This window comes from Quercus suber, unplaced genomic scaffold (genome assembly GCF_002906115.3).
Source record: "Quercus suber isolate HL8 unplaced genomic scaffold, Cork oak 2.0 scaffold_333, whole genome shotgun sequence".
Lineage (NCBI taxonomy): Eukaryota > Viridiplantae > Streptophyta > Magnoliopsida > Fagales > Fagaceae > Quercus > Quercus suber.
The window spans coordinates 649,594-662,464 of record NW_027069786.1 but is presented as its reverse complement, the minus strand read 5'-3'; the positions used below and the strand labels follow the sequence as shown (position 1 = coordinate 662,464).

The 12,871-nt window shown below is 33.2% G+C and overlaps 2 protein-coding genes and 1 non-coding gene across 3 annotated transcripts; 2 read left to right on the top strand and 1 right to left on the bottom strand.

Annotated features, from left to right (window-relative positions):
- The first annotated feature begins 1,087 nt into the window (after window positions 1-1,087).
- Window positions 1,088-4,002, top strand: LOC111989675 (sphingolipid delta(4)-desaturase DES1-like). The gene is made up of 2 exons (XM_024021466.2): window positions 1,088-1,399; window positions 2,940-4,002. Exons 1-2 carry the CDS (start codon window positions 1,235-1,237, stop codon window positions 3,756-3,758), a joined length of 984 nt encoding a protein of 327 aa, XP_023877234.1. The 5' UTR covers window positions 1,088-1,234; the 3' UTR covers window positions 3,759-4,002.
- A 641-nt stretch (window positions 4,003-4,643) lies between these two features.
- On the bottom strand, window positions 4,644-7,470 carry LOC111990158 (tetraspanin-19). Its single transcript, XM_024021955.2, has 6 exons — window positions 7,098-7,470; window positions 6,478-6,577; window positions 6,227-6,307; window positions 6,023-6,127; window positions 5,087-5,274; window positions 4,644-4,987 (listed from the first exon to the last, which is right to left on the bottom strand). Exons 1-5 carry the CDS (start codon window positions 7,262-7,264, stop codon window positions 5,164-5,166), a joined length of 564 nt encoding a protein of 187 aa, XP_023877723.2. The 5' UTR covers window positions 7,265-7,470; the 3' UTR covers window positions 4,644-4,987; window positions 5,087-5,163.
- Window positions 7,471-8,452: 982 nt separating this feature from the next.
- On the top strand, window positions 8,453-8,525 carry TRNAV-UAC (transfer RNA valine (anticodon UAC)). The gene has a single exon. It is a non-coding gene; the product is annotated as a tRNA-Val (tRNA).
- The last annotated feature ends 4,346 nt before the right edge of the window (window positions 8,526-12,871 follow it).

Sequence of the window (12,871 nt, the reverse complement as noted above, 5' to 3'; positions counted from 1 at the left end):
ACACATCAGATATCACTATCTTCCACAAAATCCTTCTCACCTAACTATCTTAGAAGGTAATGCCCAAGTAAAGCCACTTGGACTTAAGTTCCAAATCCCACAAGTCTTGTGCAAAAGCACTAAGTCTGTGAGAATTAGGGTTAGGATCCTCATGGTTGACTCATTCTCATGAAATTCATTTACATATATATATATATATTAAAATGTATATCCTAATCTAAGAAATTAACAATTATTTGAAGATATGTGTATTGTATAATGTGTTCTAATGTAGGACCTATAGAGGTAAAGGGAAAGGATAAAACTCTATTGCATAATAAGCATGAAGAAATATCATATAGTTCAGAGAATCAGCATTATGGGATTACAGGTCTAGTATGTTCGGGGTACCACGACAGCACGCCTAGGGTACCAAGAGAATGAACTCTTTTAGATGTTTATATAATAAAAGATAAGTCTTAAATATTCTATTTCAATCTCTTTCTCATTGTGAATATTATAAATAATTATTTTACTTGTTTCGTAAGAGTAAATGGCCATTTTATGACACCAAAACACTTATAATGATATTTTATTACTTAGGAGGAATCACATTTTTGCTTTGAAGAGCTTTATGTGACTTGCGCACAACTTGGTTTGTAATCAACTCCGTTTAGTTACGATAAACCAAGCTTAGTTCACCAAACAACAAGTAAAGAGCTCAGGATCTTTGTTACTACTTGGGCTTGGGTACTATCTAAAAAAAGAACCCTCACAAGTTTATAGTGTGCTTTTATGTTAAAATCAAATTCTCTCTTAGGTGTGTGTTTGTTTCTTAAAAAAAGAAAAGAAAAAAATGACGGTTTTAAAATGGATCTTAAAAGTCTTGACTTTAGATATAGAAATTCAAAATTTTAAAAGTTAATGGACAAAAATCAAAATGACACTCAAACTTTAGGGGAGAAATTACGATTTGAGTCTAAATAAAATATCCCAAAGAGTGGGGTATCTATGAGCCCTGCTGCTTGCAAGGCTGTAAAACCGGGGATGACCGCCAATGAGATACAAACAAACGTAACATAAAGTTAACGCTGTTCCCAATCCTAGTATTCTCCTCTCATCACGGACACAGCTCATTCTCACGTTCGCATTCTTTGTTGGTTTCTTTTGAAATACTACAGTACTTAAATAAACAAAACAAAACAAAAATAATAACTCAGCGAGGAGAGGAGGTGTTGTAGAAAAGAAAAGAGAGATGGGAGGCAGAGGGGAAGACAGAGAGGAGGGTGAAGGAGTAATGGCTACTGACTTTTTCTGGTCGTACACAGATGAACCCCACGCTAGCAGGCGCCGCCAGATTCTCTCTCAGTACCCTCAGATCAAGGATCTTTTTGGTCCTGACCCCTTTGCTCTCTTCAAGGTTCTTCTTCTTCTTCTACATTCCATTTCCATTTGCTTCATGTTTCAATATTCGTTGCTACCTGCATTGTAAATTCTTTTTTCTCTAAGCTTTCTACTTTTTCCTTCAATTTGGACTTCTGGGTTTTCTTTTTTTGCAATCCTGTTTATCAGCTTTGTGCTTGTTTACAATTTTATTTGATGGGTTTTTGTGAGATTTTATTGTTAGCGAATTTATGGTTGGTGGCACTTTCCAAGTTTCATAATGATTGGTGTACTTTTTGGCATCTGCCATGGATCTGTTTTAATTCAAATAATTTCTGGTTCACGCTAACCAATGGATTGCCAATATTTCGCTTTTTTTTTTTCTTTTTTTTTTTAAACGAATATTAAATTCTAGATTGGGACTTTGATTCATGTAGTAGAAGATATGTTAAAACTATAGAATTTTGCTGTTTTGCATTTTGGTTTTCCTTCATTATGTTAATCTCATAGTCATTATTTCCTTTAAGCCAATGAATGCGGTCTCAAAGAATTCTCGTATGTGGAGTGTGAGGTTGTGAGTTCAAAACCCATCCGATGCGTGTGTAACTTGTCAACTGAAACTACTATTTCATCTTGTCTATAAAAACATTCTATTAGGTATTTTCCCTCTATTGAGTTTAGTATTTAGATTTGAGTTTTCTGTGTCAATGTCTGTCTTTTGTTTATAGTGATTCTGGAATCCACCAAATTATGATAATTTGTAATGGGTTTCATGAGATCTCCATAATATAAGTGCTCTGTGTGTGCATATTTTATAGTTTATTCTTTTTCTTCTGAGGAGCAAAAAAGTCAATCTGCTCTTTTGTGCCTAGTTAGACTCCTGCACCTCTCTCATTTACTTGCACTGGAAGTTTCTTATTGTAGTTTGATAGATGTTTTTATTCTAGATGTGGTACTTAAGAGTAATCTTAACAAGTAGCACTTTAGAATAAATGAGTGATTTGGAACTGAGAAGCTTTTCTCATACGGTTTGAGAAGGGTAATCGTCTATTTATGAGTATGTTTGGCTTAAAAATGGTAATATTATTGAAAATGTTACCTACGCATTCATCTAAGTGTTCTGTTATGTCTTTGAAGCTGTGTAGAAATTTATGAGCTACTTGACGAGCAAAAGGCTGGTTTTTAGTATCGTTAAAATTTTACAACATTCTTTCCTGCGCACACCCTCTTAACCCCAACAATTATGCAGAAAGAAACATGAAGTAGCGAGATTATTGAAAATTTGTTGAACGTCAATAGGATGTTCGACAGTGTTTTTAATTACTGGATATCAAAATTGGTTTATTTGCATTGAAGGCAATTTCAAAAATATATGAAAATCCCTATGAAAGAGATGATGATCGCATTCGGAACCTTTTTTATTTGGTTAACTACACAATTAAGAGAGCCTGTAGTAATTTGCTATTTTTCAGTGGTGAATTTATATAGTGATTATTTTACTTTAAAGTGTATTCAGTCTTACAATACCATATCAGCTATTTTATTACGTTCATGCCCTTGTAATTGTGGTGTTGCAGATTGCTGTGGTTGTTTTGCTTCAGCTATGGACGGCAACTTTGCTCCAGAATGCTGGTTGGCTGAAGATACTGGCAATAGCCTACTTCTTTGGCTCTTTTCTCAACCACAACCTCTTCTTGGCCATCCATGAGCTCAGCCACAATCTTGCCTTCTCAACCCCAGTATACAACCGTTGGCTTGGGATTTTTGCTAACCTCCCTATTGGTGTACCCATGTCTGTCACCTTTCAAAAATATCACCTTGAGCATCATCGGTTCCAAGGTGTAGATGGCATTGATATGGACATTCCAAGTCACACTGAAGCTCATCTTGTGACAAATGTTATTTCCAAAAGCATATGGGTCATTTTGCAACTCTTCTTCTATGCTCTCCGGCCTCTATTTCTGAAACCAAAGCCTCCTGGTTGTTGGGAGTTCATCAACACATTTATTCAGATATCCCTAGATGCATTTATGGTTTACTTTTGGGGCTGGAAATCTTTTGCCTATTTGATCCTTTCCACATTTGTTGGGGGTGGGATGCACCCAATGGCTGGTCACTTCATTTCGGAGCATTATGTCTTCAACCCAGAGCAGGAGACATATTCTTACTATGGCCCTCTGAATCTTATGACATGGAATGTGGGGTACCACAACGAGCACCATGATTTCCCTAGAATTCCTGGGAACAAGCTGTATAAGGTGAAGGAGATTGCACCCGAGTATTATGAAGGTTTAGATTCATATAAATCTTGGAGCCAGGTTATTTATATGTATGTTATGGACCGAACAGTTGGGCCTTTTAGCCGAATGAAGAGGAAGGTAAAGAAAAATGAATAGGTGTTTTCATTTTTATTACCTGTTCCATATTTTTTATCCTCTTTCCCTGGATTGGTAATGGTAATTACCTTTGTAATTCGCTATGTATTTGTAACATTTTTGAAGAGGGCTTTAGTTTTAGGCTAAAAGAGTAGTTGTTTGTTCATTCATTAACAATTCAGAAGAACATCTGTTTACTGATTTATGCCTTTAAGATGTGGGGTATATCTATATTGATAATAATATCTATAGTAATTTCTCTCTCTCTCTCTCTCTCTCTCTCTCTCTCTCTCTCTCTCTCTCTCAGTCTCCAATAGGAGAAGCAAAATGATGACCATCATATACTTTGTTGATTTAAGGTTAGCAATATAGAGGACATGAGCCTGATTTGGTAGGCACATGCTTACTAAGCATGAGCCACATATGATAGACAATATTTATTACTGTTCCTGAAACATGGATGTGGTGTTTTAAATATCTAATTTGAGAAAAAAAATTCTTAAAAAACTCTCTTCAGGAGACTTTTAAGAACAGAAATCGTGTTTCCAGGNTCATGCACACAGCACGCACACGCACACACAAACACAGAACTTGTGAGTTTCTTACTCGTATACTTGGCACTAAGTAAGCTTTAGTGTGCAGTTTCATTCTTTTGCTTTTGTATGTAAAGTGCTCCTTTCAATTCTTGCAATCTAGAATTTGTTCTGACTGGAAAATTGAAATCCAAGCAAAATTTATGGTGGCAATTTTTTGGCTCAATTAATACATGTTTGCATATAATCTGGAGTCCTAAAGATGTAGCTGATGCAGGCAAAATAAATTACTTGAGATCTCTGTATTTCAGAGGTTTCTGGTTTGGTTGTGTTATGATATAACATAAGTATCAATAATTAAATTTAAAGGGGTTCATTCAACAAGCCTCCTGTTGTTTTAATATTTCACAAAATTAAAAACATTTTCTACATAAACATCCCAGATGTATCAAAAGGAAAATAAACAAACTTGGGAGTGTGAAATCAATGGCTTAACATGTAAGTGTTCTTTATACATAGTCAAGTAGATGCTCCAGGCGATCAAATCTTGATATTTTCTTACGTCAGAGTCTTATAGCTTGATCAATTCCACACCTTAATTATACCATCAAACTCAAATGCTCACTAAAGGAGATAAGGCCACCAGTGTCCAAAATGGCAGTTGCATCTGTCATATGCTAATTTTGTGAAAATTTGACACTGCTCTTCTTACTTTGCCTGAGAAGGAAATCAAATTGAAGGGGAAAAAAATCATGTGCCTGTAGAGGAAACTCAGAAGTAAGCTATGGATTATTGAATTTGAGAAATAAAACTTACATTCCAGGTGTCACTTTTGGAGGAAAACCGAGGGTCAGCTATGACATTAACATATGGTGGTGGTTGAACTTTATTATTTATAAGTGGAAGCCTCTCGGAGCATAATCCTCATCACTGTCATAATTAAAATAGGATTTTTGGTTTGGCCCAAGAGTTCTTAGAACCAAGGATAATAGAATCGAAAATCCCTGCAGGTAAAACCATCATTAAGGAAATATTTACTTTTTGTATAAATCAGCTTGGAAGCACTACCCAGAATTTTTTTTTTAACAAGCTAGCATGGATGATGACACATAGAAACTATGGAATTTGCAAGTTGGTATGGTTGTCATATTTAGCCACTACAACTACCTTATTCTGTTAACAGTTTTATAGGATGAATCAACTACTACACCAAAAACCAGCTTAACAAATTAAGCCTATTGAAATGGTCTCTTTTTTTTTTTCTTTCTTTGATTGGCCTAAATGAGTGTAATTCTGGAAATAAATTTCTGTACAATAAGCACAGTGGACTTTGATCTTTTTTAAACCTTTAAATTAAAGCCAACTGTTCAGTCTGACTTTCAATCAACACAATCACAGATTCGATTAAAATACTTGTGAGATGAACTACTCTATTTTAGTTTAGAGATCATTAATTTTGGAGCCAATATCTTCATTTCATAAATTATTATAAAATTTGGTTAAACTTTGCATTTCCATTTTTTTTAAAGGGTCAAATTCAGAATTCGCATATCAGAAACTTATATCCTTATGTCACTGTCTAACTTTTTCAATAAACGGTCCAAATTTATTTATTTTCTCTTAACAAATACATTAAACTAAAATATATTTGTGCTCCTACTTAAGAAACTGGAACCTTTTTTTTTTTTTCACTAACACATTTAAACTCAAAATTACCTAAATTCAAAAAAAAAAAAAAAAACTCAAAATTACCTGGGCTAAGAGGATTAACAAGCATATCCATTTGAAGATATCAAAGTTTGATTTCACAAAATCCTCAAAATCTCGGAATCTTCCAGTTGGATCCTCAGGTAAATCCTGATGTAAGTTTCAAGATAAGAACCAAGTAACATGTTAAATATATGGGAAAGTGAAATTGGATAGAAAATAGGGAAAAATAAATTAAGGTAACATCACCTTTTCCCAGTTGGAATTTAGGAGTATATCTGCTGCCATTGCAGTCTCCAATAGGAGAAGCAAAATGATGACCATCATATACTTTGTTGATTTAAGGTTAGCAATATAGAGGACATGAGCCTGATTTGTTTTAAGAACAGAAATCGTGTTTCCAGGAACATGGACACATTAATGAAAACAACCTGAAAAACTGGCCAGAGTTATACTCATAATTATTAAATACATTTCTAAAAACTGCTTGAAAAGGATACACAGGAAAGGCAACAACCATGGACACTATCAGCAGCAAAATGACCTAGGCAAGTTATCACGCCTAAGATAACACCAGTCCCCAGAAAAGTGTATATAAACCTGCAATTGTTCAAAAATAACTGTCACCAATGTTGTGTTGAGTAGAAATAAATCTTATCAAATAGATAATCATTAGGATTTCCAGAATTTAACCACGTCAAAAACAAAAAACAAAAAAAAAAAACTTAAAAACAAATCCTAGGAATCTTATGTATCATCATCCTTTAGGAAGAGGCTGAAGCTCCTAGGAGCTAGCAGAGTGAGTTGTTTTCTTACTTGGCAATTGGCTTAAACAACCCACATCTTTCTTCTTAGAAACATGGTTAAAACTAGTCTACATTTTTTTCTTCTTCTTATTTTACAACTTACAAGCCCATATAGGCTTTAATTCATCATGAAGAACTAACTGTTGTAGAAGTAAAATCTTCAAACTAAACTAGGTCCACAAGCAGCAAGCAAGAATTTTCTAATGCTAGAGGGCCAAGCTACCATTTAGCAAGATTTAATCAAGTACTGATTAATCATAATCAGGCAAACGCAAACACAAACTGAAAGAACTCTAATATGATAAAGAGCTTACCATGGACCTGTAGAATTAAAATCAACATATGGGGATCCGTCAGTGTCTCTCTGCCAAACTCTAATCATCCACAAGCCATAAAAAATCATTGCAATTCCAAGTAAACCCATCATGGAATTGACAAATTTCAGCAATGATCGTAGGCAAGTACTTGCAATTCTTCCCATTATCCGAGCCAATTTTCTAGACAGTTTAAAAGAAGTGAAAATCCCAGTAATGCAGTCAATCCTCAAGTCATAAGAGACTTAGCTGACTCAAGATATGGGAAGCAAAGACAAGATATGTCTTCTTGATTAATATTGCTATTCAATTCTTTAAAGGTGTAAGATATTCCACATGACAAATGTGGTACGTTCATCAGGTAGCATGGGATGAAATATTGGTCGTGTTTGCCTTTGGGAGAGGGTTAAATTTTGAGATCATAATCACTTTTTATAAAAAGACAAAACCAAAATCTCCACAAAAACTGAGCCTCAACTGTTGAATTTCTTTCTTAATCAGCGCGGATGTCCCTGGCTACTACATTGAAACAATAAACCTGATACAAAATGTTGACAATTTTGTTTTTGTTTTTTGTTTTTTTTTTTGTTTTAATCAACTCTTGACATGCAAATGGGTTGTTGGGATCGGTGGATAATAAAATTAATGCCACGACACAAACACAACATTTTTCACAACGATTAACATAGACCGATATAATTGAGCCAACATTACTTTCACATAAGTCCATTATTTCTTCTATAAAAATTTAAAAAAATTAAAAAAAAAGTCTATTATTGACATGATTTTTAACGTGCACAAATCACAATAAATCATATTAATTGTGAAAAAAGAAAATTCCCGAGATAATTGTGAAAAATATAGGTTAACCGTAAAACTTTTTCTTTTTGAAAAAAAATTACGCACTTAGATTTCTTAGTGTAATGAAAGTTAATATTGGACTCGTATTAAAATAGATGTTGCTCAAATCAACAGTTTAACAAATTGCAAAAAGGACTGAAATATTATAGGCATAACACTGCTCATGTCGAAATATTCTTTGTTCAAAAAAGTTATTGCCACAAAGTGTGCAAATCATAAGAGCCAAAGCATAATGGAGATGAGAAATTTCGTAGAAACTGTCTCTGTGTCTTTTTATAAGGTTGGCCTGATAAGCTTCCCGTACTTAGCGATAGTGATTTGACATCTCAATCTGTCTTGACGTCGAGAGAAATTTCCTCCCTTTTCACTTTGGTCGGGGTGGAAAGAATTCAATTCAAAGCTAATTGAGGCATTGAAAATTTGGAAAGATGTTGGGAACTTAGTTAATTAAAATAAGAGTTATCATATTTATTTGTTACGAACTTACCAACGGGGTTGCTGTGGTGTAGTGGTTATCACGTTAGTCTTACACACTAAAGGTCCCCAGTTCGATCCTGGGCAGCAACATCATGAATTTTAATTTTAAGTGCATTTTTTTTTTTTTTTACACTCATACACATATTCATTATCAACGAAAAGGTGCCTTTTGCAACTTTATTGATTTTGCATTTTGAAAATGATACATTCTTTTGATAAATAGTTGTTAGTTTTAGGCTAATTCCGTGTAATAACAAACTTGTGTCAAGATGCTATTGTAGAGAATTTGAAGAACATATTTTTACCCTAGCGAAACTCAAACTTGCTTGATTGAAACACAAACGAAGAGAGAAAAGCTTCAGAGAAGATTGCCATTCTCATAGCCATACCAAGTCAATCTAGAAAACATTATCGTTGAGCTTAAATAGAGAAAATTCATCTTTGTGCTTTGATCATATTTAGTAAAAAAAATATTGTGATCTTGATATACCTTGTACCTAAACCATTCTTCAAACCCAAAGTTCATTTCTCCAACAATGGGTTGTTGTTACTAAGCTCCGAAGTTCTGAGTTGCAAACACGATTCGTTCATGGAGGAAACTCCCATAAAAGGATTCTAGAGGTTCTAGAGTTACTATTATGACAAGACAAGTGAGTTATTAAGGTTACAATACAAAGTCTAATTGTGTGAAGGTTTTGTAAGTAGGGGGCTGTACCTAATTCTAATAATAAAATTCCTACAGAATTGGATTCTCGAAGTGGTTTATATGGTGTCCTTATAGAATGCATTTCTATCAAATAATAACTAATTTTTTAAATAATAATTTATTTATTCAATTAAATAATTTAATTACTATATACTCAGCTTACACTCTTTCAACCACCATCTAGTTGGCAAAAATTGAAATTGACCATCACTTGTCAACCAACAAAAACCCTTAATCAACCTTCTCAAAACAGACAGTGAAAACCCAAATCAACCACCATAACACGACCAAGCAAAAACTCAAATCGAACACCATTAAAATGTTAGCCACCAAAAACCAAACTAACTTCCCATAACAGGAGTTTTTATTTTGTGCTAAATATTCGGTTTTTGAAGATTATTTTGTTAAATTAAAAGTTTCTATTGCAACTTATTTACTTATGTATCATCTTTTTGGAACTCAACTTTCTCAAAATCAAATTCAAAGTAAAACTCTATTTCACCAAAGTCGAGTTCTATGCAATTTTGTTATATGTGGCTGTTGTGAATTGAGAAATAAAAGATAGTGTAGCCAACTCCTACTTAAATGTAAATACAAATTGAAATTAAATCCTAGTCCTCATCCTAACCTATTGCATAATTTTATTAGAATTCTGTTCAAATTCAAACTTCTTCAACTACTTCAAAATTATTTGCCATTTGGCCTTGGGACACAACATTCCCTTCCCTTTCAGATGAATCTTGTCCTCAAGATTCTACAACATAGAAATTAGCCCTTGCTCACATTGATTGGAGAATACTTGGCCTCATATTTTGAAGTGTTGAAGGAAAATTATGACCATGGAGAATTGCACAAATTCTTTAACCATTTTTTTGAGCACTAGAAACGAAAATATCTTGCTTCTCATACCCTTGAAGTCATCAGGAATGACAAATTCAGTGTGTGGGATTGAGATCGACTCTTTTGAATTCATGAAAAGATCCCTTTGATCAACATTTTCCACTTCATTGAACCTTTGATCTTCAAACTCATTTTTTGTAGAAAGTGCACCCTCCAGCATATTACTTTCTTGAATTGTTGGTGATGCTTAGAGTACATCACTTTGATTCTCCGAAATTTCATGGGATCCTTGATCTTTTAATTGTTCTTTGAGTTCCAAAAGAACATTGGATTGTTTATCTAAGACCTCTATCATTTGATCCCAAGAATCTTGCATCTTTGCTTCCATCCTTGCTATGATTTTGGACATGTCCTTGGTAATATCTAACATTCGGTTGACAATTTCCGACATGCTCTCCATTCTTTGTTTGCTGGGATTGACACTCTTGATAGGTAGATGTGTTTTTTTTTTTTTTTTGGTTGGGTGTCGCAGCGGTTGCCTAGAAGTATGTTAGCTGTTGTTTGCCTTGGGTTGTAGATTGGAGGATAGTATAGGATGAGAATATGATTGAATTTTTTTTCTTCAAGAAATTGGATGGATCTACTGGCTCTAATACCAAATGTTGTGAATTGAGAGATAAAAGATAGTGTAGTCAATTCGAGATGACTAATCTCCTGAACTTGAGAGAGGAAATAGACATTTTATGATTAATTTTCTGCTTGCTTCATTCATAATTCCTACATACATAAATACTAGTAAGGAGATAAGTTTCATCACAACCAAGTCCTAAAACATAGGATCCAACTCCTACTTAAATGTAAATACAAATTGAAATTAAATCCTAATCCTCATCCTAATCTATTGCATAATTTTATTAGAATTCTATTCAAATTCAAACTTCTTCAACTACTTCAGAATTATTTGCCATTTGGCCTTGGGACACAACATTAAAAGTCAAGTTCCATTTTTGCCACATATCACTGAATTGTATAGATCTCAACTTTGGCAAAATCGAGTTTCATGTTAGAACTCATTTTTGAGAAAGTTAGGTTTCAAAAAGAGGCTACATAAGTACATAAGTTGGGACAGAAACTTTGTAACAACCAACCAAGTTGCCACATCCATCATAGATCAATCCCCATTGCAAATCAACCAACCACCACCACCACTACCTCCTTGTTACTCCCTTAGAAATCCATTATGATGCAAAATTGAGCTCTATTGCAAGTCAACCAATAAGGGCCAAGGGTTTCTAGGGGTTGGGCAAACTCTAGTTTATATTTCTAACTAGACATGGCAAAATGGGTTAGAATTTTTTGACCCAACTCGCCCCAACCCGAAAAATACCCAGCCCGAACACCCTTCCTTTTTTTTTACCCCAAGCAAAAACAAGTTGACCCGTAACCTAACCTGTGTTTTTTTTGTGGGTCAACCTGACCCGACCCGCAGCCCGAACCATTTTTTAAAATTTTTTTTTTTTTGGTAAAAATAATAATAAAATTAAGACAATATTGGTTTAATTTTTTTATGTGAGTTTTAAGGAAACAATTAAGACATTTACATAACTGCATGCAAAGGGATTGAAAGATGAATGGTTGAGCATTCTGTAATGAGTAAAAATTTTTAGATATAAAATAGTAAAGTATGTGCCAAGATAATCTGGTTACAGTAAAGTTAAAAATATAGATTTAAAATTGTAGACATGTGTGAGAAACATTCATAAGTGTGAAATTAGTGAAGCCAAAGTATTAAATTAGTATAAATTATGAATGCTTAGACTTATTTTTTAAAAATTTATGTCCAAAATAAACGGTCTTTCAAAATAAATTATGATATTTCCTAGAGTATGTGTTGCTTAACAATGATATGGTATCAAAGAGACCATGTATAAATAAGTAAATAATCAAACTTTAATTTATATTCTCAAATTGAAATAGAGTGTCAACCACAATTGATAATAGATTATAAAATTAATTTTCAAGATTGTAAATTTCTTATATGTTTTTATTTTTTGTCAAATGAGTTATCCAATAAGTCATTTGTAATTTTGTTTTATATTTTGGGATGTTGATATTGAGTAGAAATAAAACTTGTTATTTTTTTTTTACTTATCTTTGTGTTATTTTGTTTTAGTTTGCAATGTTGGGATTTGTATAATTTTAAAATTATTGAATAAGTATTAATAAATTTAACTGAGTTCATTCTTGATATAAGTGGTGAATTCAAAGTAATGCATTTTACATCAAGTAATTTGTTGCATGGTTTTCCAAATGGCAAATACACGTTGTTTTTTTTTTTTTTTTATTTTTAAAAAATCATGTGAAAAATACGAGTCAACCCGACCTGACCTAACCCGTAACTCAATTGACCTGAACCTGTTTTTAATCCGCTTAAAATGACCTGTTTTTGACCTGTAACCTGATTGACCCGACCCGCTGTTTGCCATGTCTATTCCTAACATTGCTCTAACCTATTATCTAACTTTCACTTATGACTTATGAGACTACCCCCAACCAAAGTTATTAGATATAGTGTGTTTTGGCCAAAAAAATAATACTCCCTAGTTAACCGGTATGATTTTCCCTTATTCCACATCAACTTAAATTACAATGTGTTTCTCTAAATTTTGGTCGATATGATAATTTCAACCAATATGTGAGTAAAACATTTACTTTTTTCTCTTGTTCTTTTGTTTTTAAATTTTGTTCTTAGAATATAAAATTTGATTTTTTTTTCTTTTTTGAGAAGAATATAAATTTGAATTCGATTGTTCTATTTGATATTATTGCTATAAGCAAATTTAAACAATATGAGCTATTGATTTTATTCATCATATTTTTTTTTTCCCTT